At 34.4% G+C, this 27,171-nt stretch overlaps 2 protein-coding genes across 2 annotated transcripts; both read right to left on the bottom strand.

Moving 5' to 3' along the window:
* Positions 1-618: 618 nt before the first annotated feature.
* Positions 619-1,979, bottom strand: LOC111904332 (V-type proton ATPase 16 kDa proteolipid subunit). The gene is made up of 3 exons (XM_023900097.2): positions 1,732-1,979; positions 1,178-1,463; positions 619-1,012 (listed from the first exon to the last, which is right to left on the bottom strand). Exons 1-3 carry the CDS (start codon positions 1,811-1,813, stop codon positions 880-882), a joined length of 501 nt encoding a protein of 166 aa, XP_023755865.1. The 5' UTR covers positions 1,814-1,979; the 3' UTR covers positions 619-879.
* Positions 1,980-23,728: 21,749 nt separating this feature from the next.
* LOC111904331 (polyprenol reductase 2) lies at positions 23,729-25,243 on the bottom strand. The gene is made up of 6 exons (XM_023900096.3): positions 25,018-25,243; positions 24,678-24,922; positions 24,360-24,570; positions 24,195-24,293; positions 24,034-24,105; positions 23,729-23,949 (listed from the first exon to the last, which is right to left on the bottom strand). The coding sequence occupies exons 1-6, from the start codon at positions 25,177-25,179 to the stop codon at positions 23,845-23,847; spliced, it is 894 nt and encodes a 297-aa protein (XP_023755864.1). The 5' UTR covers positions 25,180-25,243; the 3' UTR covers positions 23,729-23,844.
* Between the last annotated feature and the right edge of the window lie 1,928 nt (positions 25,244-27,171).

Here is a 27,171-nt window from a genome sequence, read left to right on the forward strand (position 1 = left end):
TACTCGGTCTCTTTCACCACTATCGCATCCTCATGACCTTTGTCATCCGCCTCCCAAACTCCCACTCTTTTAATTTTGTCATTTGAACTTGCTATAGCTCCATATATTCTGCCTCCAAACTATTAGTTTTTCCTTTCCGCTTACCCAATTCCTACTTTTTCAACATACTCAATCTTCTAACCTCACATGACACGACATATTTCGAGGTATAGCCCAAACCCGAAACCCGACACGAAAATAAACGTGTTGACACGACACGACACGTTAATTAAATGGGTCAGGTTAGAGTCAAGTACTTGCAACCCGTTTAGTGTTTCGACACGACACGAGCCCGACACGAACACGACACGACACGATTGCCACCTCTAGTAAATTCCATTTAAAAGTCAAGAAATGTACATTCAAAAGTCAAGAAATGCCAAGACAAAACACTTTTAAAAACAACTTTTAGGTTTTGCTCCTTCAAAAACTAAAATAAAAAAGGAATTTTACAAAACACCCCTAAAAGTGTATATTTTTCTGTTTGGATGTACGTTTGTTATTCCAGTTAATCAACTGTCAATTGAGCCCTCTAATATTTTTAACTTTCTAATAATATTTACTAAACTTGTAATCGAATACGACAATTGTTTCATTTCATCATATATTATTTCAAAAGAAATGAACAAAACATGAATAAAAGGAGTACAAAAGCGACACATGTTTATAACCAAACCATGGTCTTATTCCAAAGCCGCAATATATAAAAAACACCATAAAAGAATGCAAATAACGCCAGAAATGCTACGAATCAGAAAATTTTAGAGAATTTGTTTGTTCATCATGAATCTTCATTTCTCAGAATAACTACATACCGTGTGGTTCTTGATTCCTGAAATCTTAATCTGCTCTGGATTGACCAGCACGTGAAGACAATATGATACCCACAATCAGACCATATAAAGCCAGGGCTTCAGCAAAGATCAGAATAAGAATCATCCCCACAAAAAGCTTTGGCTGCTGTGCATTTGCTCTGCAATCCATAACAAAAATCAGATTAATATCCTACATTACATGATCCCTATTCATTAACACATGCATAAAAGTAGACATGTTAACTAAGCACAACAAACATGCATAAATATGTTATTATAGCAGGAAGACAGATCAACTATGGGTTGGAAAATGGAAACAATACCTAACACCGGCATCACCAACAATTCCAATGGCCATTCCGGCTGAAAGACCAGCAAGACCACAAGCCAAACCAGAGGAAAGGTGTGCATAGCCATCAAAAAGATAATAAGACTTGGCCTTAGGGTTGATTCCGGTACTGATAATGACAGCGATAATCAAACCATAGATACCGAGCACACCAGCCATAACAACTGGAACAATAGACTTCATCACCAGCTCAGGCCTCATCACTCCCATCGATGCCACACCTACACCACTCTTCGCTGTCCCATACGCAGCCCCCATACCTACACAGACAATCCGATCAAAAAACAGAAATCCAGATCCGTAATTCTTACATCGGGAAACAAACGTAGAACCAAGCGATTAAAACATCACCATTCACGGCATCCATAAACGAGCAATGACTCGGAGAATTCAAACGATTATCAATAAAACAAACTACGATTCAATGAGGTAATTCACAGCTTAAGTAAAGAAAATACCGGATTTCAGATCTAAATGTTGTAACGAGAACAAAAGATGAAATTGATGAGGTTAGGGTTAATGACATACAGGAGAAGACGAGGGCAGCAGCGGCGCCGAGAAATCCAAAGAAAGGGGCGGTTTCATCACCACTGAATGAATCGGAACCCATTGTTGATCGGAATTGGGAGTGAAATTGATCGAATTTGGATCAGAGAAGTGCAGACAGAGTTGAATCTCTTTGCCTCGATCTCTAATCTCAACGTGTTAGATCGTTTTATGCGTTGTTCCTCTCACGTTCCAACACTTGTCTTTACATTGAGATCACGTCGATTGGATCTATAAATTTTTTTCGGAACGATTAATTATTAAATGCAACAATTTTCTGGATAAGTTTTAATTTTTTTTTTAATTATTTTAGAACTATTGGAAATTTAGTTAATATGAAGTTATTTTGTTAAACTACGACGTAAATAAAATATACATGCAAGAAATATATGTACATGAATACTGATTTTATTAGTATACCAATAGAACATTTGTTTGTTAAGAAAATATAGAAAAATATAAGGGTATTTTGGTCTTTTCAAGTAGCAGGGACTGGGTTTGTGACTATGGGTAAACGACCATTTATGTATTTTTTTTTTCTATATTTTATGTTTATGAGTTTATGACTTTTCCACCCATTTATTTTTTAAAATATCACTTTGACCCTTCACTTTGAACTTTGAAAAATATTACTTTCACCCCTTTATTTTCTAAATTTTCGTGTTTAACCCCGTATTATATATAATTTGTTTTTTATTAATAACTTTTGTTCGCTAACATAAAAAAACTTTTTTTACGTGTTTATTTTCATATATTTGTCGGTATAATTCTCGGTTTAAATTCGAGCTTATTTTTCGACGTAGTTTTTTTTTTTTTTTTTTTTTTTTAACTTTTTGTACGTTTCCTATGTATGAGACGGGTCATATATAATAACTTTCGTTTGTTAATTTTAAAATATATATTATATTTGAGATTGTCTATGTTTTGATGTATTTTTTATACATTTTGTGCTTAATTTTATATGCATTCCTACATATCATTCGGGTCATATATAATAACTTTCATTTGTTAGCTTAAAAAAATGTAGTATATTCGAGTTTGTCTATGTTTCGACCTAACTTTTGTCTCATGTTTTTTACGTATCAATATAGATTTGAGTTCATCTATATTTCGACGTATTTTTTTTTATGTTTCGTGCTTATTTTTATGTACGTGTTTTTTTCATTCATGTTTTTTACGTCGAAATACAACTTTTATGACTATAATCACCAAAATTCAAGCTTATAATTACGCTTTTATCTATTATATGTGAACAAACTTATACGTAGGAACATACATAAAATAAGCACCAAAACGTTTTGCAAAACATATTTTTTTAACGTTGTCGTGCTTTATTTTCTGTACGTTTCCTACTTATGACTAGGGTCACATATTATATATTTTTTATTATTTAAACTTTCGTTCGTTAACTTAAAAAAATCTTACTTATTTTTATGCCCGTGCTGATATAAATTTGAGTTTTTCTTTTTCTTTATTTTTTATGTTTTGATTTAATTTTTTTTTTTTTACGTTTTGGTGTTTATTTTATGTATGTTCCTACGTATAAGTTTGTTCACATATAATAGATAAATGCGTAATTATAAGCTTGAATTTTGGTGATTATAGTCATAAAAGTTGCATTTCGACGTAAAAAAACATGAATGAAAAAAACACGTACATAAAAATAAGCATGAAACATAAAAAAAATTACGTCGAAATATAGACGAACTCGAATCTATATTGATACATAAAAAACATGAAACAAAAGTTAGGTCGAAACATAGACAAACTCGAATATACTACATTTTTTTAAGCTAACAAACGAAAGTTATTATATATGACCCAAACGATAGGTAGGAATGTATATAAAATTAAGCACAAAATGTATAAAAAAATACATCAAAACATAAACAATCTCGAATATAATATATTTTTTAAAATTAACAAACGAAAGAAACGTACATAAAGTTAAAAAAAAAAAAAAAAAAAAAAAAAAAAAAAACTACGTCGAAAAATAAGCTCGAATTTAAACTGACAATTTTATAAAAAAAAAAAAAACGTGTAACTTTAAAAAAAATAACGAAAGAAAGTTGTAAATTATAGTCGAAACGTTGATCACCTTGAATTATACCGACAAATATATGAAAATGAACACGTAAAAATAGTTTTTTTAGGTTAGCGAACAAAAGTTATTAATAAAAATCAAATTATATATAATACGGGGTTAAACACGAAAATTTAGAAAATAGAGGGGTGAAAGTAACATTTTTCAAAGTTCAAAGTGAAGGGTTCAAAGTGATATTTTAAAAAGTAAATGGGTGGAAAAGTCACAAACTCATAAACATAAAATATAGAAAAAATACATAAATGGTCCTTATGGTTTACCCATAGTCACAAACCCAGTCTCTGCTACTTGAAAAGACCAAAATACCCTTACACTAACGGATGAACAGTAACGGCGTCAGCAAAAAGGGCCATTGATGCAAGTTTTGGAAACCACAGGGACCATGTTCGTCAAAAAAAATTAACAGGGACTAACTTTGTGACTTTTGGCAAACCATAGGGACCATTTTTGTAATTTTGTCTTTATTTTATTATTTAAAAGGGTTCCAAACTTCCAATATAGATTTGAGTAAATGTAAAGGTGATGTCTCGGCTCAAATAGAATACAAACTCGAAATTGTAGAAGATTAAGGCCGGCAAGTAGTGTCTTAAAACATAAATTTCCAGGGTATGGATCTATTTTGAGGATACAACAATCAATTCAAAAAATAATCTTGAATCTGTCGAAAATTTCTATGTTCCCTTCATCTTCATAAACGAATTTGCAAGAGTTTTTGTGGCATTATATGATTTATGTACCCCCTTCACAAATAACTGAAAACAAGTATATATAAGTTTTGATTATGATAGTAGAAAACTATCAGAAAACGAAAATAGTTGCCATTATACCTGTCAATTCAGTAATTATGAATTTAATAAAAATAAAAAAATTAATTTTGTAATTAAAAAAATATATTTAATTAATCAGGAAGACCCCAAATGCCCAATGCCCATCTTGTTCTCTTGATATTAGTCTAATTTGAGTCCAATTAAGATAGTCCAACACCACAACTAATGAGGTTTAGGCTTATAAGGATGTGCTTTTTCTTTCTTGCTTCCAATGTGGGACAAGTCCCACAATACAAATTATTAAACAAAGTTCCAACGTATAGCAACCAACATAATATTCGTTAACGGACGAAAAAACACTCGTAGTGACATGTATTTTACACATGACATAGTGTTTTTCTATATAAGCGTCTTTACGAGTGTGCGAGGTGGGTAACAACACAGAGCCCATGTCGTAGAGGGGGGGGGGGGGGGGGCAAATTTTACAAATGATTCAGTTCGATGTCTAGCAATCGGCAATCTAGTAATAAAAAATCATGTTTTTTCCCAATTCCAATAGATCACGTTGCAATTAAAAATTTAAACAACTCACATTTTGAAAAATTGGGCTTAAAATTAAAAATTGCATTTGGGCTAATTTAAAGTTACATCAACATGAACTTAAGTTTCTGTTTTGGAGTCAAATGGTAAAATGGGAAAAGTGATGTTTCATAATTCGTTCATGAATTAAGGATTTTAGTTCAGTATGTTTTAATTCAAAAGTAATTAGATAGGGTTGTGGGGCTTGTTACTACCTTTTCGTGCATATAAAGATTGCCTAAAACAGAGTTGAAACATAGAAGTTATGACTGACTGAAGCTGGAATGGATTTGGGTGAAAACCGTCCCCATGGAATGGAGATCAGAGCTCCATGGTGTGGCATGCCGTGGAGTGGAGAAACGTGGCCACAAAGTGGCAGTCAGTCAGTCCCAAGCCCATGATTTTAGGGTTTTCAACGTATTTAAGCATAAGGTCCTGCTTTTTTGGGCATTTTAGCAGCCTCCATCATATATAGAACCCCTTGGGAGAAACCCTAGCTTCCATCTTCAAGATTTGAGCTCCCCCCCATCTTCTCTTTTAGATGGTTTTTATGATATTTTTTTATGAAGCTTAAAGATCAAGAAGGTTCTTTTGGTTACAAGGAATGATACTTCAAGCTTGGATCCATCAAAGGCACTACATTTCTGCCTTTCTGGACTATTGTGAGTATAAAGTTCCAATCTTGCTCTTTGGTTCTTTACATCTCTTTATTTGTGGTTTTTGGCACTTTTGGTCTATTTTATGAGTGATCTTGGAGTTGAGTGGACTCCAACATCTTTTAATTAGTTTGGAATGCGTCTTGGACCTCATGGACTAGGAAAATTATGATCTTTTGCCTTCCTTTTTATCAATGCAAGTTATCTTGGTCCTTTAGGCCACTTTGGTGTATTAAAGTTTAGATCTTGAATGATTGTTACATTATTATGGATAAAGTTGGAAACTTTATCCATCTAGACATCTTGTTGATTCAGATCTGAAAATGGGAGACTTGGACTTAATGTATTAAGTTAAGAAAGATGCATTTTGGGTCCCTTTGAGACTTAATGTAACGACCCAATTTTCACGTCCAAAAATTTCGTTTTTAAAACATTTCCTTAGTAAACGTTAATAATTAAAAACATTGTTTGATCAAACCACATCACAATGTAAATCATGTCTAAAAGCTAAATCATACAACCAATCGAAATATCAGAGTATAAATCCCAGAGAAATCTAGTAAATGCGGAAACCAGAGTGTGTGCATGATGTGCCGCTACCGCGCCAGCTCCTTCCCCTTTGATGAAGAGGTACCTGAAACCAAAACTGTAAACTGAAAGCACAAAGCTTAGTGAGTTCCCCCATCGTACCACATACCATACAAACACATAACACACATACTGACAGGCTATTTTGGGGTGCCGTCCTACCCGGTACGGTCATTCTGGGGTGCCGACTACCCGTGCGGCCATTCTGGGGTGCCGTCCTACCCATGTCAAACCATTTTGGGGCGCTGACCTACCCATGTCGAGCCATTCTAGGGTGCTGACTACCCTTCGGTCCTAACAACCGAACCTCGGGGACTGGTCCCCTCCTACTACCTCTATCGCATAAAACATAACAAGCTAGCATGCAAACATACATCACATACTGTCGGACGCATGTGGGGTGTCTGACTACCCTTCGGTCCTAACAACCGAACTCTACTACTATAACACATCAAGCTAGCATATAGCATATCAGGTAGTAGCAAACCTAGATGATATCACAAAGACAATCATCTAACATACAACTCCTACTGGTGGGCCGGCATTGTGGCCGTAGACCCACCGCTACTGGAAGGTAACTCACCTCGAAGTAGCTGCTGATCTGATCGGGAACTGACTGTCTACTGCTACTGCTACTGCTCCAGAAATCCTCCGGCTGCAATTCCCACAACATACTCAATCAAACACTGCTAACTGACCTATGGGTAAAATGACCATTTTACCCCTGCTTATGCCCTAAGTCAAAGTCTGAGTCAACTTTCAGTTGACCCGACTCGCCGAGTTGGCTTGCCAACTCGCCGAGTCCCTGTCCAATCGACTGACCTGGGTCCCGTTTCTACTCGTCGAGTTAGGTGTTGACTCGATGAGTTCTCCTTCCAAACTGATTGTTCAAGTCCTTCATCCTACTCGCCGAGTTGTATGAACAACTCGGCGAGTTCATCTTCATCTGATGAACACCATGCTGAGACTCGCCGAGTTGTATGAACAACTCGTCGAGACTGTTCTTGATCTAAGAAGATTGCCTTGAACTCGCCGAGTCAGGGCATTGACTCGCCGAGTTCCTCCATGGGTGAGTTCGGCTTCCTACTCAATGAGTCACACCCCGTGACTCACTTACTCAAACTCGACATAACGAAAAGGGGACAACTCGGAGACTCGCGAGCAGACTCGCCGAGTCAGATGAACGACTCGCTGAGTCGTCGCCATGCAATCACTATATACGTGATTTTGCTCGATTCCAGTCTATACCATTCACAGATCTAGGTTCCTAGAGCATGAATCACACGTAAAGTTTCCAACTTTACGTGTAGATATTCACCAATGAGGGATTTAGGGCTCAAAATGCCTCAAAAGGGGTAGATCTAGGGTGAACAAGCAACAAGGGTCCATAAAGGTAACGGATCTGAGCTCCTAGAGCTCAATCTTGCCTAGATCTAAAGGCCAATCAACTTATTACGACTTATATTGCACATACAAGCTTGGGGAAAGGCTCAAGAAAGACTCAATGGAGCAATAAGCATAAAAACAGAGGGAAAACGGGTTATACCTCAAAGAAATCACTGAGAGAACACTAAGATGCTTGGCTTCCTTCCCTTCCTCTTGATCTACTCCGCTTCCTTCTCAAAATCTTCAAAGAAACACACTAATAAGCTTCAAACTCACAAGAACAAAGGCTAGGACGTATGAAGAGCTTTTGAGGGTGAATGGGGCGGAGTTGGGGTGCAAATGGTCGTTTAAATAGGGTGCAAACCCTTGGAAATTAGGGTTTCATCAGACAGCGCGGACTCTCCGAGTCGCCAACTTAAACCTGTCCCGAGTCTCGTCTCTACTCGGCGAGTCGGGCCTATGACTCGCCGAGTCCAAGGCTAAAAATGGAAAATACTCAAATAAGATTTACGTACCAGGAACCAGGTGCTACACTTAAAGTCTAGATCTTGGTGGTTTAGATCATCCTAATGAAAAAAGTTGAAAATTTTATCCATTATGAAGCAATCAGGAATCAAATCTAATGATTTTAGCTTTGGTCCTTATGGATTAGTCCATTATTGAAGAAAATCCTTTTAAACTGAATACCATGGCATGGCCAAGGAAGGCCACGACATGGTGGCGTGACTTGTCACGTATTTTTTATTTGTACATGGCCATGGGTTAGCCACGACATGGGCATCAGTTGGAGTTGACTTTGGTCGTTGACTTTTTTGACCAATTTGACCTTTTGGACAAACTTGGGTAGAATTAAGTATTTGACTAAGGGTTGGTCTTGGTTTGGATTTAGGTAGCTTGGGTTGGTTGTTCTATTATTAAGGTAGCTGTTGGGCTTCTATTGAGTAATTTAGGTGAGTTTCTTTCTAACTCGTGGGTCAAAGGCACAAATGTCGACCAACTAGATTATGTTATGTATTCTTGTATATAGGATGTTACTATGATATAGTAGTATGTGAATTGGTAAATCTATATGATTTCCTATACTTGCTGGTCATTTATTTCATGTTTGCATATGTCGACATAGTGTAGTTGGGTTGAGGCGATACGACTTTGTGATGTGGGCCAACAAACCCAGGGGAAATCCAGTAGGGAGATTGTAGGCCATGGTAAATCCATTCGAGAGACTGTAGACCAGGGGAAATCCAGTCGGGAGACTGTGGGCGCAGGGGCACTCTAGTTTTATATGGTAGGCCTGGTGTGCACATATTGTTTATGTATTGTTGTTTGAGGTTTTTTGGGGGAACTTACTGAGATTTGGCTTACAATTTGGTTTCATGGTTTCAGGTACATCAAATGATCAGGTCAAGGCTAAGGCGTGATTGTACACATCATCCTTGGATTTATGTTGAGAAAGGTTTTTGGTACTTTGATTTTTATGACTATGTTTTCATAATATTGTTTTGTATGACTTGTGGTTTATAAAAATGTTTTTTAAAAAGTGAAACATTTCACCATGATTTTTGGGACGTTACAAGTTGGTATCAGAGCCCTGGTTTGAGAGAATTGGATGAACACTTATGTGATTCCAGACTCAAACCAAGGATCTGCAAAATAATTTGCAAAATTAACTTTATAAAGACCGACAAAGAAGATGCATTGTGTACAATAAGCTGGAGCCAAGGAAAGTATTCGCCAAGATATCCACACTTGTTCTATGTATTCATGATATGATAGAATTACATGCTAGTTTGTAGGCTATGGATCTTCATGAATTGCATGATAGAATTGTCTGATTCATGATGCCTGATAGCTTAGGAGAATTTCTTGATATTGTTGGTTTTTATAGAAAACAAAATCATGTACAATGTAGAAAAACAATTAACAATTAATAGGGTACATGCATCCTATAAAAGATCTATGTCATAACACTTTGAAGACAAACATACTATGAACAACAAAACTAGCATAAACCCTAATGAAATCGAAATCATGGGATTAGGTTACATACCTTTGATTTGTTGTAGTAAACAAATCACTTCAAACTTCTTATGTAGGTCTTGGAAAGCTTAGCACCAAAAGGATGGTTCCTCTAATGGCTCACACCCAAACCCTAGAACTAGAAAACAAGAGGTGAAAGGAAGGAGGAATGAGTAGATTTTCGGCCAACGTATCTTTCTAGGAAGAGTATGCATGAAATTAAACCTTCTTGGGGTCCTATTTATAGTGTGGTCGAGACAAGGAAAACTCTAGATTTGAATAATAAAATATTCATATTTTATTCTATTCAAATATGGCATCCTTATTAGAGTTAAGAATATGCTAGAAACCCTAGAATACTCCCAAATATCGTTCACTGCTATATGGGTTCTAGAATTTTCTTTCCTTGCTCAATTATGAACAACTAAAATTCAATCATTGGACTTTTAATTAATTCCAATTAATCCCGAATTAATTCAAGAATAATTCTGATTAATAATTAATTAATTCTAATTGATTTAATATTAATTTATTAATCATACAAATGAACAAACTAACTTTCTATTTTTAGTTAATATATTAATCACATAATATATCAAAAAGTTATTTCCTCATAAGTTCCAATCAGTTTATCAATCATACAATAATTTAATAAATTACCATCTCTCTATAAATGTTATTCTAACTAAGTTCTAGTTATGAGGGCACCCTAAAAAGGACTTTGCTTTTAATTACAAGAATTTACCAATTTAGTTATTGTCTTAGACACTTTAATCAACTGTCTCCCACTTGGATAATTCTCTAAATATAGTTGCAAGAATATACATTGATTCTATTTCTGCCTTCTACAAGATATCGTATGGACATGAGACATGGATTAACATCAATATCATAGTCCAAGATTCTATTTCTCGATTCTCCCGATTTATGATGACTGAATTCACACTACTATTTGAAAACATCAATTTAGTCTAGGCTCTGCCAAACGCTTCAGATGTTGGCAAAAAATCATCGAGGGGCCTAAAGATATTGCTTTTCCTATTAAGGCAAAAGGAACTAATTATTTTGACTATATAGTCATACATTTTACTAACCAAATCATGCATGGAATTACTCTTTATAGCACCCAGTCACGAGATGCATTTGATTAACGTAAACCATGAAGTATATATCTCTGCTTAATAGTATTAGATATTATCGTCTTAGAATTACTTGTGGTAAAACCCATGAAGTAATCTCTAAGTGTGGGTTTATCCAATACTTAAAATCTCTATTTTCAAAGTACTCATGAATACCGTATCAATTCCAATTGCAATGTCTTAACCTCAATCGACAATCTACAATCAATTCATGACAGTCTTAACTCAGTACTTACTTCCAAAAGTATGAGCGACTGTGGAATTTTGAATAAAATTAAAAACTACTCATGGAAGTAAACATGCAAAGTGAAACTCAATAATAAATTAATTAACTATGGTTTCAAACTTACTGAATATAAATATTACATATTATCTAATCACCATATTAATTACGAATTTATTCATCGTATAATGTTTCGAGTAATTAACTAACCACTTGAATGAGATAAAATCATTCATGCCTATGTTATGAACATGCATACTATGCCTCTCTATGGTCTTTCCTTTGTGAATAGATCTATTGGACACTATTTCAATGATGCAAAGTTCATAATTCCAAATTCTTATCATTGTCTAAGATGTAGTGGAATTCCAACTTTAAATGAATTGACGTCTTGTGATGTTGAGGCTCTGAAGTCATAGAGATTGAACCTATGATATTACAGAATGTTCCATTGGAACTTGTTACAATTCCATGATTATGAAGTCTCAATTCAAGATACGTTCCTTGAACACCTATCTTGCATTAAGATTTCAAACTCATATGTAGATTTTGAAAACATATCCCATTATGGAAACATTTCCATATTCTATATGACCTTCAATTCTGACCAAGAATCATTTCAATCCAAAACGTGCCACTATGGTCCTTTCCAAATAATGGCATACTTCTAACTATCCACAAGCAACCAATCTTTAGTAAAACCTCGGAATGTTCTTGACAATTGTTTAACAACTTTAGTCATAAAAATTCCAATCCTTTTCACACAATGCTCTAGGCATTCTAAAATTTAAAATAAGTGAACATTATAACATATGTGATCGATCTTATATCTAAAGTATATGAGACTTGGCTCATTATGTTCTATAGAAGGATTTAATATATGTTCAATTCTTTGCTATAATATTCCTATATATGGAATCTTCTATGTTGAAACATTTCAACATGATATTCATATATGTATTTGACTAAGTTCTACTAAACCATACGCTCTAAACCTTTAGACTCGAAATGAAGTATGAGTGTCATCTCCCTTAAGTCCATTATAGCGAAACATTTTTCGAACTTCGCAACTTGCAAAAACAGATACATTGTTCCATACAAACAATATTGTCAACATGCAATACCAACATAACAATTATGCTTTCACTAGCTTTGTCATTTCCCCATAAATCAACTGGACTTCTAGAAATCAATACCTTTTGACTTTCTTAAGAAAGTGTAGATTTCTGTTGTGCGATGCTTTGATAAGTCTCCAACTAGACTTCTTAAGCTTATACACCTTAGTTGGATAATGTGTTTGTGTGTTTAAACCCTTTCAAGATAGATAGATATATCCCTTGAAAGTTCAAACAATTCCTTGCTATTCCTCACAATTTGAAATATGAAGAGAGATTACATAATCATATTGTGAATTTGAGAATGCAATTTACACAACTAACATATAGATAAGATCTTCAAAATCTATTAGCGATAGTATTTCCTCATAATCATTTTCATGAGTTAGAGCCAAACCTTTGCCACTTAGATTTTATGGTGCATACGTTCTCATCCATGTGAATATATCATTTCCAACCTACAGTCGTAAGACAAGATTTAGGACAAACCCAAATCAAATTTAGTTTTCCTTTATGTATTGAACTTCACTATTTTTTATAAATAATTTCTTGCATTCTGGCAGCTCAAAGGCCTACCAGTACTTCCATGTTGTCAGTAGCTCATCCATATTGATCAATGTACTTTCACTGACCAACGTGATTTTGCTTTTGCAGTTGAATGAAAACATAGAACTCATAAGCATTTCCAACTCAGCTAAAAGTGCACATAAATAAGATTGTGTCAATTAAACACGACCAATTATCAACCTCGGGTCATGTGCTAATGATAACTAAAAGGGTTATTGTTGATTGACTCTTGAAACTCTCAAGATCAATATGACCCCCACTAACTTCTTGACATATGAGTTTTTCTTTTAAGGAGCATTCCTTGACGAGCTAAAACAAATATTCAAAAGTTTGTGTGGATTCCCGGCAAGAAAACACTTCATAGAACTGAACATATATTAATTATAGGTTAAATAATGATTATTAATTAAGGTTGTTATTGGGTTATGATTAGTTTGAGGAGCCGTGTTAGCAACAGCTCGAGTGTGCGATTCAGTTATCTTCAGTTAGAGGTGAGTCTTCTCATTGTGCTTGTGGGACCAATGTCGAACCCCTAAATTGTGTATGTATGATGTTAGATGCTTATGGCTCTATGTGTTTGCATGTTGGGTTGAAATAAACCTAAGGGTTGAGCTCATTTTTGTATGAATGGGTTGGAAGAAACCCTAGGGTTGAGCCCTAGGGCTAGGCCCATAATTATGTATTGGGTTGGAATATACCCCAAGGCTAGACCCAATTGTATGTTTGGTATGTGGTACTTTGGAGAATTCGTTAAGCTTTGTGCTTACGGTTTACATTTATGGTTCAAGTACTTCTAGTATGAAAGGAAAGAGCCTGACGTGACAATGCAACACCCTCCGCTTATGATTTCTGCATTATTTGGATATTTGTACTCAAATGTTTTTGATTTTGTATATGTGTTTGACTTGGAGATAAATGATGAATGAAATTAATGGTTTATATATATATATATATATATATATATATATATATATATATATATATATATATATATATATATATATATATATATCACTGTTTTTGGGTCGTTACATTATTTTTATGTATGTTTCAGTATAAATTTCAGTTTTATTAATTTTCATGCTTATTTTTAAACACCTTCCCTATGTATGAATTTGCTCACACATAATACGTTTTCATCCGACACCGATCTTATATATTTATCTATCAATAAATACAAAGATACATAACTTTTATCAATACAATCGTCAAAATACACGTAGCTGGCAAAATCGTACTTTAGATAAATCAATAAATACATTTAAATTTTGAAAAAAATAAAAATTAAAAAATTCATAGACCAAAAATATATTCATATAATTAAAACCTACTACGACCAAAGCTATGATTATGACATTTCCTACAATTCAAGAGCGATATGTCATTTTGTTATTTTATTTTTCTAAATGCTTAATAAAAACGGATAAATATTATTTATAAATTATTTAGAGGAAGCGACTACATTGACAATGAGACAAATATTAAATATGTTAATTTTGAAAACTTTTTGGATAAGGTGTATTTGAGATTTGCTTATTTAAAACAACTTATGTTTATGTTCGTTATAAATGTGTTTATTAATTAATTCGGTGTCAAAACATAGTTTTAGAAAAAGTGTTTTGATTAATTTATTTGGTATAAAAAAGAAATAAATTGATAAGTTATTTTTAGGACAAAACTACAAAATTGGTCCTTGTGGTTTTATAAAAACTTTGGATAGAGTCTAAAACGTTTCCGACTTGCATGGAAGGTTCAAAATCAAAAACTTCCTTTGATTTTAGTCCAAAAAAACTTGAAATAATGGTTATGCCCTTGCATTTTCTTTTTTGTATTTTTTATAATTAACTTAATACCATTTTAATTTAAAAAAAAAAGAAAGAAAAGGATTATCCCAACCCACCTCCATCGTTCTCTCTCTCTCTCTCTCTCTCTCTACAATAAACACACACTCTCACACATACACAATTTTGATTCAATTTCCAAGTCAAACCGATGACGAAATTAGCACACATTTACGAAATCGAGGAGATTATCTCAGAAAGTTAGTGCACCTTGATTTTAGATTCAACACACATGTTTACAGATTTAGATATTGTTTCTGGTGGTAAGGCTCATAAACAATTGTTAGTTCAACCCCAAAACACACATCGTTATTGAACGATTTGATGAGGAAGACTCATCGTTGATGCAGGTTCATCACCACCCCCTCCCATCTTCTTCTTCCTCACCTTTACCTTCAACCGAAACCTTGCACATATACATCCTGCAAATCAAATCTCTCACAAACGAAACCCGCTAATAGAGGTGTTGGTTCTACAAGTCAAGACATTTGATGACATCGCTCAGCCACCACTTCATCTTCTCTGACATTGGTTTAAATGGAGACCAAATGAGGGTTTTCAGTTTACATCATCTCATCTTCTGGGTTTTTGAGTTCCACAAAGAAGGGTAAGATCGGCAAGAAAAAGAACACCTTTAATTGTGTTAGGTGCAATTTGTGCACCTTTTAGTCCCATTTCATGCATCTATTTAGCATAATTGTCCTTTATTTGTCTTGAATTTAATCACATTTTATGTTAGTCTCTAGAACAACCTTATTTGCACATTTTCATGTCTTTTTCAGGTAAACCGGAGGTTGGAATGCGCTTTGAGAAGTGTCGGGAAGCATTAGTGAAGATTTCGGGATGATCGGGCGAAGAACGAAAAAGTTGGAAAAATCAAGTTTGGATTCGGAGTCAGAGGGGAACACGGGGCGTGTTTGACCAAAATGGGAGCTGTTGACCATGCTGAACACGGGGCGTGTCAGTTTAGTGCAAATCAAAACGGGGCGTGTTGCTGAACACGACCCGTGTCAGTTTATCCTATTTTAACACAGGCCGTGTTCGACCCAAAAACCAACTTTTTGTAGTTTTTCCTATCTTTCATATTACGGGTTGAGGGTCATTTTTACACACATACAACATATCAGAGCACCATTGGAGAAGAGAATTCGAAGGTTTTTGCAAGGGTTTGTCCGTTAATCATTTGGAAACATTAATTCTTGTTTTTGTAAGTTGTAATTACACTTAATTTCATCCTTTAGACTTGTGATCTTGTTCTAGCCATGTGTGGCTAGAACCCTAACTTCTCCAATTTCATGTTTTGGCTTCTTGGTAGTGACTTCAATCATATGACATGATGTTTGTTCTTAATTTCTATCTAATGAATTTGATTTTGCTTCAATTGAATGTTTGATTCTAATTGTGATTCTTATTGGTCATTTGAATTAGGGTTAGGTCATTCAAGTTATCTCTTTTACAAAATCCGTAATTTTTTTGTGAAATTGAACAAGTAACAAGCATTAAGTTGATCTCTATTGAATGAATTTAGTGTAAATCTTATTCATACACTTTTACACTCCCGAGCTTATGAGGAGTATCGGGTGTTGTTGGGAACATTCACATAAAGCTTCATGCAATCTTATAATCTAATTCTAAGAGCTTGTTTAGATTAGGTTAATAAGGTTAGGGTTAATCAAAGAGCTTGTTTTGGTTAATTAATGTGGTGAATGGGAAGTGTTAGAGCTTATTAGCACTTTCAAGTACCAACTTAGATAGAATTGAACGAATATTGTGTCACCTTTGAGTCACATTGCTAAATTGTCATACATGGAGTTGGAGTCCTTACAAAATCTGAACTTAATTCATCCGTTTAGTTGTCTACTCGTGTTTTAAATTTTTTTGTTTAGTCATTGCATTCTAAACCCCCCTTATTACTGTTGGTGACCATAGTACCTTGCATAAAGAGGTATAGACTAATTATCCCGTGTCTCTGTGGATCGACCCTGCTTGCCTTGTACTACCTTTTAGTGCAATATAGTGGGATTATTTTGGAGTATATGGTACCCCTTTATTTGTTGGGTCTGACACCCCTAACAAATTGGCATCGTTGCCGGGGACACGGTGTTACTAATTGTTTATGCCTAGATTTTTGTGAGCAGGTACATCTCTATAAAAAAACAGAAAAAAAGTTTTGCTCAGAAATGAATACTCCTTACAAAGAAGACCAACTTTCTGTGCTAGCTCAGTTAGTTTTGATGATTGGAAATGACCAAAGTACGCAACCCATATCTATTCCTTGCGATTTTTGCACTCAAAATGGACATCATTCCGATATGTGTCCATATCTACAAGGAGAACGGGAAGAAGTGCAAGAAATTGGAAGCTACTACTGGCCAAACCAATGGAGTTATGATCAACCTCAACATGATAAATGGTGGGAAAACAACCAAGCTTGGGGAAACAACCAATGCCAAAACCCATACCAAGCTTGGGGAAATGACCAATACCAACTAACTCCACAGTTCCAACAACTATATTCTCCACCTCCCTAACAACCTGAAACGTCGAGCATGTCCTTGGAAGACATTGTCAAAAGCATTGCCACTACTACCCAGATCTTCCAAGAACACAACCAAAGCTAGCCTCAAAAGCTTAGAGCAACAAATTTCACAACTTACTCAATCTGTGAGTATATTGGAAACTTGGGGAAAACTACCACCGTAGACGGAGGAGGACCCAATGCATACCGTTTCTTCCATCACCTTGAACGATGGGAAAAATGTTGATGACCCAAGATTGCAATTGGAAGATGGGGAAGAGGAGGAAGAAGTAGAAGTGGAGAAGGTTGTCAAGGAAGAAGTATAAATTAAGAATGTTGATATGGAAGTTGTAGAGGAGGTGTTGGAGGTTGACAAAAAAGAGGCTGAGCCACCCACTACCAATGAGAAACTCCTTTCACTGGTAGACCAACCACAAGAGCCGAAAACGATAAATTTGCTTGACCCTTCAAATGATATGTACCCCGAGAAGGTCGACACCCAACTGGTCATCAAATCGACCACCTTATCAAAGAAGGAAATTTGACCACCTTACTAGACAAGTACAAGAAAGGTATCGGCTGGACGATTAGTGTCATTAAGGGTCTAAGTCCAACATGGTTTCCATGTAAAAAGAAAGTCAAGTACAAGATAAGTGTTCCATTAATGGAGATGACGAAAAGTTTAGTGAGTTGGAGAGCCCCACATACTTAGATTTATGCATATCCAGGGGTCATGTTGAGCTAACGACTTTAAAAAAGGGCGGCTAACCGGGAGGCAACCCGGGGGTATTTTTGTCTTTTCTTTTAAAACTTTCTAGTCTTTGGTAAATTTCAAAATTTTAATGTCCCAAATGGTTTTAAACTTGTTTTTGCCTAGAAAATGACTCTCGGGATCCAAAAATATTTCACGAATAGCTTGGGGAGGTTGAAGAGGAGGTTCTCACTACCAACTGCAAGGCTCCAAGAACGATTCGGTAAATTCTTTCGATATCTTTAATCGTTCATATTTTGTTTTAAAATTCAATATGTGTGCACATGTGACTGTTTTACACTCTTACCCAACCCGACTACCATCCCCCACTACCTTCCAGTGATTAGATAGGTTGTTCCGCCCTCTCCAAGCATGAGGGACGATGCTTATCTTTAAGCTTGGGGAGGGGTAGAGTTGTACATTAGGTGCATTTTCATATTTCATATTCATGCATGCATTGTTAAAAAAAAAACTCCTTTCTTATTTTCATTTTCCTTGCATTCTGCATTTATAAAACCCAAAAATATTTTCCTTCCCATCATTTTCATACATTGTTAAAAAAAAACTTTATACGAGAAGATGACACTCTTTACATATAATAACTCTATGAAGTGGGAAATCGAGAGCTCAAATGAAAAAAAAATATTGAAGTGACCGGATAGTTGCTGGAAGTGTAGAATCAGCTATCAAAACTAGGGGACCCAAACATCGTAATTCGAGACCCCAGCCTTAGATAATAATAAAAAAATGAAATACTGAAACGTTTTTGTGGGCGGCAATAACAACTTTAGGATGATTTGCTTCTGAATGTTTAAAAAGAATCTTTATCGGCAACTCTGAACCCACAAAACACAGACCTATTTGTTGACACGCGCTACCCTCGCGGTAACAGAGAGCTTAAGTATCAGATCCACACAGTTAAGAAAGAAGAAAGGGTACAACTGTCACATCCAGTACCCCAATCAGAATTTCAAGTGCCAAAACAAAGAAACTTTCAGAAATCCAAAAGTTGATTGAAGAATTCAAAGTTCAAAATGAAGATACAAATCCAAGTTCAATCAAAATCAAAAGCGCCTCAAAGTCAAGTCTGGCGAATGAAGAACTGTGTGATATGATACTTGTGGCTCTCGAAAAAGTGAAAGCATAGGAGCTGGGCCCCTTCGGGTGGGCTCACTGTTTCAACAAAAGTTGATTCGTCGTGACGGGTTCTTAAGGATGCGTCGATTCTGATTCTTGACTATCTAGTCTTAAGGACATGAGATCCCGAACTGTGTTATTTTCGCTCGCAAAAGCTAATTAAGGTATGAAGTTTAAATAAAACTATGGTTGGATTATTGGATTACACCGTTTCGTGGTCTTCCTCACTTTGGGAGTCTGTGATATGTGGAAGGTAGCAGGATGGTCGCCTATGTATTAATGATTGGAGCCCCATTGATGTAAATTCTGATCGTATATGTCTATATTTATTAAAATAAATAAAAAATATTACTTGTGTTCTTAAATTTTTTCTTTGGTTCATCTTTGTTCCTTAAGTATCTTTTGTACATATATATTTCTTTTTCATGGTCTTCATTGCATGCATTCATTCTTAGCTTTTAGGATCTTTATATCCCAATTTGTTATATATTTCTTTTTGCCATCTAGAAATCGTCCTGCTTGTCCGGTTCTTGTTCTTTCTTGAGGACAAGAAAGGTCTAAGCTTGGGGAGATTTGTTAGGTGCAATTTGTGCACCTTTTAGTCCCATTTCATGCATCTATTTAGCATAATTGTCCTTCATTTGTCTTGAATTTAATCATATTTTATGTTAGTCTCTAGAACAATCTTATTTGCACATTTTCATGTCTTTTTCAGGTAAACCGGAGGTTGGAACGCACTTTGAAAGTGTCGGGAAGCATTGGTGAAGATTTCGGGATGATCGGGCGAAGAACGAAAAAGTTGGAAAAATCAAGTTTGGATTCAGAGTCAGAGGGGAACACGGGGCGTGTTGAATTTACACTGAAAAGTGGGCACGGGGTGTGTTTGACCAAAATGGGAGCTGTTGACCATGCTGAACACGGGGCGTGTCAGTTTAGTGCAAATCAACACGGGGCGTGTTGCTGAACACGACCCGTGTCAGTTTATCCTATTTTAACACAGGCCGTGTTCGACCCAAAAACCAACTTTTTGCAGTTTTTCCTATCTTTCATATTACGGGTTGAGGGTCATTTTTACACACATACAACATATCAGAGCACCATTGGAGAAGAGAATTCGAAGGTTTTTGCAAGGGTTTGTCCGTTAATCATTTGGAAACATTAATTCTTGTTTTTGTAAGTTGTAATTACACTTAATTTCATCCTTTAGACTTGTGATCTTGTTCTAGCCATGTGTGGCTAGAACCCTAACTTCTCCAATTTCATGTTTTGACTTCTTGGTAGTGACTTCAATCATATGACATGATGTTTGTTCTTAATTTCTATCTAATGAATTTGATTTTGCTTCAATTGAATGTTTGATTCTAATTGTGATTCTTATTGGCCATTTGAATTAGGGTTAGGTCATTCAAGTTATCTCTTTTACAAAATCCGTAATTTTTTTGTGAAATTGAACAAGTAACAAGCATTAAGTTGATCTCTATTGAATGAATTTAGTGTAAATCTTATTTATACACTTTTACACTCCCGAGCTTATGAGGAGTATTGGGTGTTGTTAGGAACATTCACATAAAGATTCATGCAATCTTATAATCTAATTCTAAGAGCTTGTTTAGATTATGTTAATAAGGTTAGGGTCAAAGAGCTTGTTTTGGTTAATTAATGTGGTGAATGTGAAGTGTTAGAGCTTATTAGCACTTTCAAGTACCAACTTAGATAGAATTGAACGAATATTTTGTCACCTTTGAGTCACATTGCTAAATTATCATACATGGAGTTTGAGTCCTTACAAAATCTGAACTTAATTCATTCGTTTAGTTGTCTACTCGTGTTTTAAATTTGTTTTTAGTCATTGCATTCTAAACCCCCTTTATTACTGTTGGTGACCATAGTACCTTGCGAAAGAGGTATAGACTAATTATCCCGTGTCTCTGTGGATCGACCCTGCTTACCTTGTACTACCTTTTAGTGCAATATAGTGAGATTATTTTGGTGTATATGGTACCCCTTTATTTGTTGGGTCTGACACCCCTAACAAATTGCAACAGTGGAGATTAAATAAGGGAAGGCACAAGTTTTAGCTTCCTATGTTGTCAGTGAAGTAATTATTATCACCATGATTTGGGTTATTTGGTTTTACAGGAATAGTGTGGTGTTCCAGACGCATAACATGAGGAAAAATTATATTTTTGAAAGTATCATCATTGATTCTTTAAATCGGCATTCTTTAAATTGGTTTTCGAATAGATATAGTAAAAGTAATATTTCTTAAATCTAGTGGTTGCAAAACCTTCTTCTTTATTACTCTTTGTAATTGTTTTTTCCTCTAGCTGTTTGCTAGTTTTTTTTTAATGTAAATTTAATTGTTAAAAGAAAACATTTTTATTTTTTTATAAGAATAAAACAACTTATCAAAAACCTCGGTAAAAAGTCTAAATAAGAAGAGTCACTTATTAAAAACTCCTTATTTAAGTCAATAAATATTATAAAATACTATTATCCAAACATAAAAAACTACTTAAAATAAGTCAATAAATATTATAAAATACTATTATTCAAGCATAAAAAACTACTTGGCCGGTGCCAAAGGGAATAAGTTAACAGGTCAATTAACACTTCAAATAAGTAATCTTAAAAACCCGTCTAAGTTTTTGTTTTGTTTTTTTTTTCTTAAGTTTTATAAAAAATCTATATTGATTATGTTTTATCAAGTATACAACTAAGATTTTATTTGTTAACGTTTAGATTTAATTAATGTAATAAAATATAGATTGAATGAATAAATTAAATGGCGTGACGATATTTTAACATCCGAAAAAGAAATAGAAATAAATATAGCTTTATAAAATAGAGAAAACTACAATAAAGTCCTTATATATTGGCCTCATAATCGATTTAGTCCTTATATATTTTTTTTATTCAATTAAGTCCCAAATACCAGTAATCGTATTCAATTTAACCCTTTGACCCGGTCAACAGGTCATCTAACTTTCAAAAATTACATTTTCGGCCCAGATTTCAAAATTTTTTACAAATTTGGTCCAAAATTTATATTTTTGGCCCATATTTAAATTTTTTTACAAATTTGGTCCAAAATTTACACTTTTTGCCCAAATTTTAGAATTTTATTATGAATTCATCCTAACTTTAGTCTTTTTTACAACTTTTTTTCTCAAAAGTTTGTTTCTAATATGTTTTTTTTTAAAACTCATATTTATACAAAAAAAACATATTTTCACATAAAAATCTTATTTTTTCTATATAAAAACTTTCTTGTATATGAAATACCAAATTATCAAAAATAGGTTTGGATTATTTGTGTGAATTCTCTTAAAAAATCAATTAAGAAATTAAAAGTAACCCTAAATTATACTATTAAATTATTGTTTATCAAAAACTAGTTACACTAGTTACCCTAAATTAAAGGTAACCCTAAATTATACTATTAATATAGAGATTTTAATATGTGTTCTATTTAGTGTGTATTTTTTTTTCTATGAGATTTTAATATAGTTGTTTATATGTATTTTTTTAATCTGTTACATCTTCGTAAATTAAATCATACCTTCGATCACATATATATGAAAAAAGTTATGTAAAGTTGTTCTAATCTCATATATGACAATCCATATTGATTTCAGTAGGAGTTGTAACTATCAACGTTTGCAATATTTTTTTACATTTCTTAAATGTCATTTTCTGCCAAAAACCTTCTTATCGACAAATGACAATTGCTCATTTCTAGATAGTTATTTTTTGTTATTATAACAAACAAAATTGACACAAGAATTCGATTTTACAAAGATGTTTAAATAAAGAAATCCAAAATGATGATGAACTATATGTATGAACATGTATTCAGCGAGAAACAAAAAATATGAAGTTTTCAATATGTAGCATCTTCTATTATTTAAACTTTTCCTATAAATGTGATTAAAGAACAAATAAATAATATTAAAATGAGTGTAACTAGTTTCTGACAAACTATAATTTAATAGTATAATTTAGGCTTACTTTTAATTTCTTAATTGATTTTTTAAGAGAAATCACACAAATAATCCAAACCTATTTTTATAATTAGATATTTCATATACAAAAGAGTTTTTTAAAAAAGTTTTTATGTAGAAAAAATAGGATTTTTATGTGAAAATATGTTTTTTTTTTTTTGTATAAATATGAGTTTTAAAGAAAAAACATATTAGAAACAAACATTTGAGAAAAAAAGTTGTAAAGAAAACTAAAGTTAGGATGAATTCATAATAAAAATCCTAAAATTTGGGCAAAAAGGGTAAATTTTGGACTAAATTTGTAAAAAAAATTTAAAATCTGTGCCAAAAGTGTAAATTTTGAACCAAATTTGTAATAAATTTTGAAATCTGGGCCGAAAATGTAATTTTTGAAAGTTGGATGACCTGTTGACCGAGTCAAAGGGTTAAATTGAATACGATTACCGGTATTTGAGACTTAATTGAATAAAAAATATATATAAGGGCTAAATCGATTATGAGACCAATATTTAGAGACTTTATTGCAGTTTTCCCTTATAAAATATATGTTTATATGTCGATGATATGTGGATGATATGGAGTGAGATATAGATGACAAACGACATTATTTTCTCTAAATTAAATAAGGTCAAAGCGAACAACACACAGATGCATAAGATGGTCCAAGCGAACAACATACACAAGCATCTTCAAAGTTCAAGTTACTAATAAACAAACGGGAAAATAATACATCGATTGCGAGGGTAATTGTCGAATTTATGGCGATACCATATCTGTGTCTCTATTGCTGCAAAAACAAGATTTGCCACCTGCAAGATATATATATCATCAGATATGGTGAAAACTTTGAATTTATATTGAATTCAGGTGCGAGGTGAATGTAAAAAACATACCACAAATGCTAAAAGCAACCACAAAGAGAGATCTGCACCACCACTAGCCACCACAAGACCACCATAGATCACCTTCATCATCAACATTAATCGCTTGTAAATTTGAGCTTTCCTTTTTATGTTGAAAAACGCAGGTTATAGAACACACATGAAGTACTTACAATTTCAGCCGTGTAGTGTGGAGACGACACGTATTCAAACCAATCTCCATACGGAATAACGTACTCCTCCAGCTTTTCACTTTTGTCTCGCAAGGAACCCTAATTATCACAAGGTTAAAACAAGGAGAAAGTATACAACTTTTCTTCAAATTGGAAAAAACTTACAAGGATTTGATGACAACGAAGCTGATGGACCCAACCCCATAAGAAAATAGCACCACCTATCCACGCATACCATGGAAGCATCAAGAAAGGAGTCACAAACATCCATATATTATCAAATCCAGGCCTTGACATGTGAGCCCTTCCACTGACAAAGTCAAAGACTTGAGTTGCAAAATTACAGCATAGCGAGAGTGGAGCCAGTGCATAGAAACTAATTTATAAAAAAAGATCGTCAGTTGAATATATTAGCAAAGAATCTTGAGAATCGGGAATAACATATAGCTGTTACGTTTCAGATATATATGTGAAGAAACTTACAATATCCCCACAAGATAACCAAAGATGTGCATTCGAGCTGATGGACTGTAGTTAAAAACATAGATCGACTCATAGAAGCGTCGTAAAACTTGAATTTCCATGAGCACAAGGAGAAACACGGATAGCCAAACGTTGTACACATGTTCTCTCATGGCATAAGACCACACTGAAACAAGCAAGATTGTCGTCCACAAAACCCCGACCACGTAAAAGTGAAAGAAGAATCTCTGAGGGACAGTTAGGTTCTGAAATTCATAAAAAGAGAAATATCAGATATAAATATATAAGAATGACTATATAGTTTATTACTATTATTAGAAATTGCACATGTTTCACTTACAGATTTAGATTGCAAAATCTTGCCTCTTTTGGCAATCCCCAATAGAGCTGTGCGAAACCAACCAAGCCCAGGCAATGGGAAACAGGCTACGGCAACTGGAAATGTAGCAAGGATCCATGCTACTCGTATGAATGATACCATCCCCATCCCCACCTCTTCCATTCTTTACACGAAAATGGGAAAAAAAAAAAAAAAAGGAAACCCCAAAATAGAGTGTACTAGTACTGGGTGAGTAGAAAGAGAAAATCCAATCCCTTGTAGATTATATTAAGAGTAAATTACAGATTTTCTCCATGCGGTTTTCCAATGTGTAGTTTTAGTCCAATTTTTATTTTTTTGACATGACTAGTCTTTATGTTCCAAATCTTGTAGTGGGGTCATGACACTAACTTCGTTATATATTACATGTTAAGTCAGAAGTAAAAGACTATTATACCCGTCATTTATCTTTTCCGTTATTTGATCATTTTTCTAAATTGTAAGGATCACTTTTGTAAATAGTCACAATCAACCCGCCACCAATAACCAATGACCACCAGCACCAACATCAATCACCACCGTGTTGATCACAATCAACACCACAACCAATTACATCGGTTCCCTAGAACAACTCCTATCCCATTGCAGCCCTTTCCATTTAATTTCTTCCTTCATACCCATTGCAAACCCTTCCCTTTCTTCACTAAACCCCATAGCAACCATCACTCGCCATCGTCTTCGTCGACACCCTCCTGCCCACATGATATTCTTCGTGAAAAATCTCCCATGAGTTTTCAAAGACGGTATTTCAATTCTCATGAAATCAGATTTGAACGTAGACCAAGGTTGGAATTTGTTTTCATATTCTGTTCTCTCTCGCTCAAATTCCGGAATTGTTAATCAAACCCCATTTCACATATAAGGAAAAACTTAAGTACAGACTTTGCTGGCGTAATGGATTATACGTTGGTCGAATAGGGAGATTCTAACGACTACAACTCATGTGAGTGTAACAGTAGAGTGAAGCGGTTTCCATTTTGAATTATTCACCAAATCTGCAAACATCCATCTGAAATTGTCTGAAATCCAGCACATGAATGATGAATCCACTCTCGGTTTTCTACCTTAATTAATTGATCAAGAAATAGGAGGTCGGTAATGGAGATTATAAGGTTTCTCTTTTAAATGTAGTGGTAGAAGAGTATTTCAAGGTCGGAAAAGGAACCGGCGACAATAATGACAAGTTGTGACCAGAGCGGCAGAGCGACGTCGTGTTGGACAGATCTGGAAGGCAGGGTAGACCATAGTGCTAAAAGAGAAGGAGAGGTGATCGGAGGAGTAGAGCGGCGGTAGGAGAGACAGAGTCGCAAAGAGCTTGAGGGTGGAGTTGTAGAGCATCGACGGCAAAGGGTGATAGTCGACGGTGATGGTGACTCTTTTAGGCTTTTAAGTTTTAATTAATTTTCCACTTTTTATAGAAACGGTCCATTAATTTAAAACAATTTCTAAAATAACATAAAAATTAAAAGGAGGGATATAATAATACTCATTCTGCAGGCCTTTAACTGGGCATTATAGAAGCTAACTGGGTTTTGGAAACCACAGTGACCAATCATATCAAAAAAAGATAAAAAAAATTGGACTAAAAATACAAATTGGGGCAAACCGTAAGGAACAATTTTGTAATTTACTCGTATGGTAATCATAACGAACGCAACTTACTCCCTGTACTTCCACCTTCTTCCTGCATCACTTTTATGACCTTAGTAATGTCACATCCTCTTGACCTCTTCTGCATCATTTAATGCCCTTACAATTTCACATCTTCTTTCTGTAATTTTAATTGACTTTTAAAGGCCAAATTGATTTTCAATGTCGGTCACACCTTCTCTTTCATTTAATAACCCTTATAGTAACATTGTTAATCTTACTATTCATCAGCATTAACCCATTAATGTTCATCGCTGCTATCAGCAGTGTATATCAGTATTATTCAAGAGTAGTATCCATCAGCACTGCTCGTCGCTACTATTTACATTTGATATTTTCTCGTATTCATGTAATTTGTAGTATTTTGCTAGCTTCTTATTAGCCTTTTTATTATGTATTTGTAGTATTTTGCTAGCTTCTTATTAGCCATTTTATGTTGTAGTTCTGAAAAAACATGTACGCAAG

This window comes from Lactuca sativa, chromosome 3 (genome assembly GCF_002870075.4).
Source record: "Lactuca sativa cultivar Salinas chromosome 3, Lsat_Salinas_v11, whole genome shotgun sequence".
NCBI classification, from domain to species: Eukaryota; Viridiplantae; Streptophyta; class Magnoliopsida; order Asterales; family Asteraceae; genus Lactuca; species Lactuca sativa.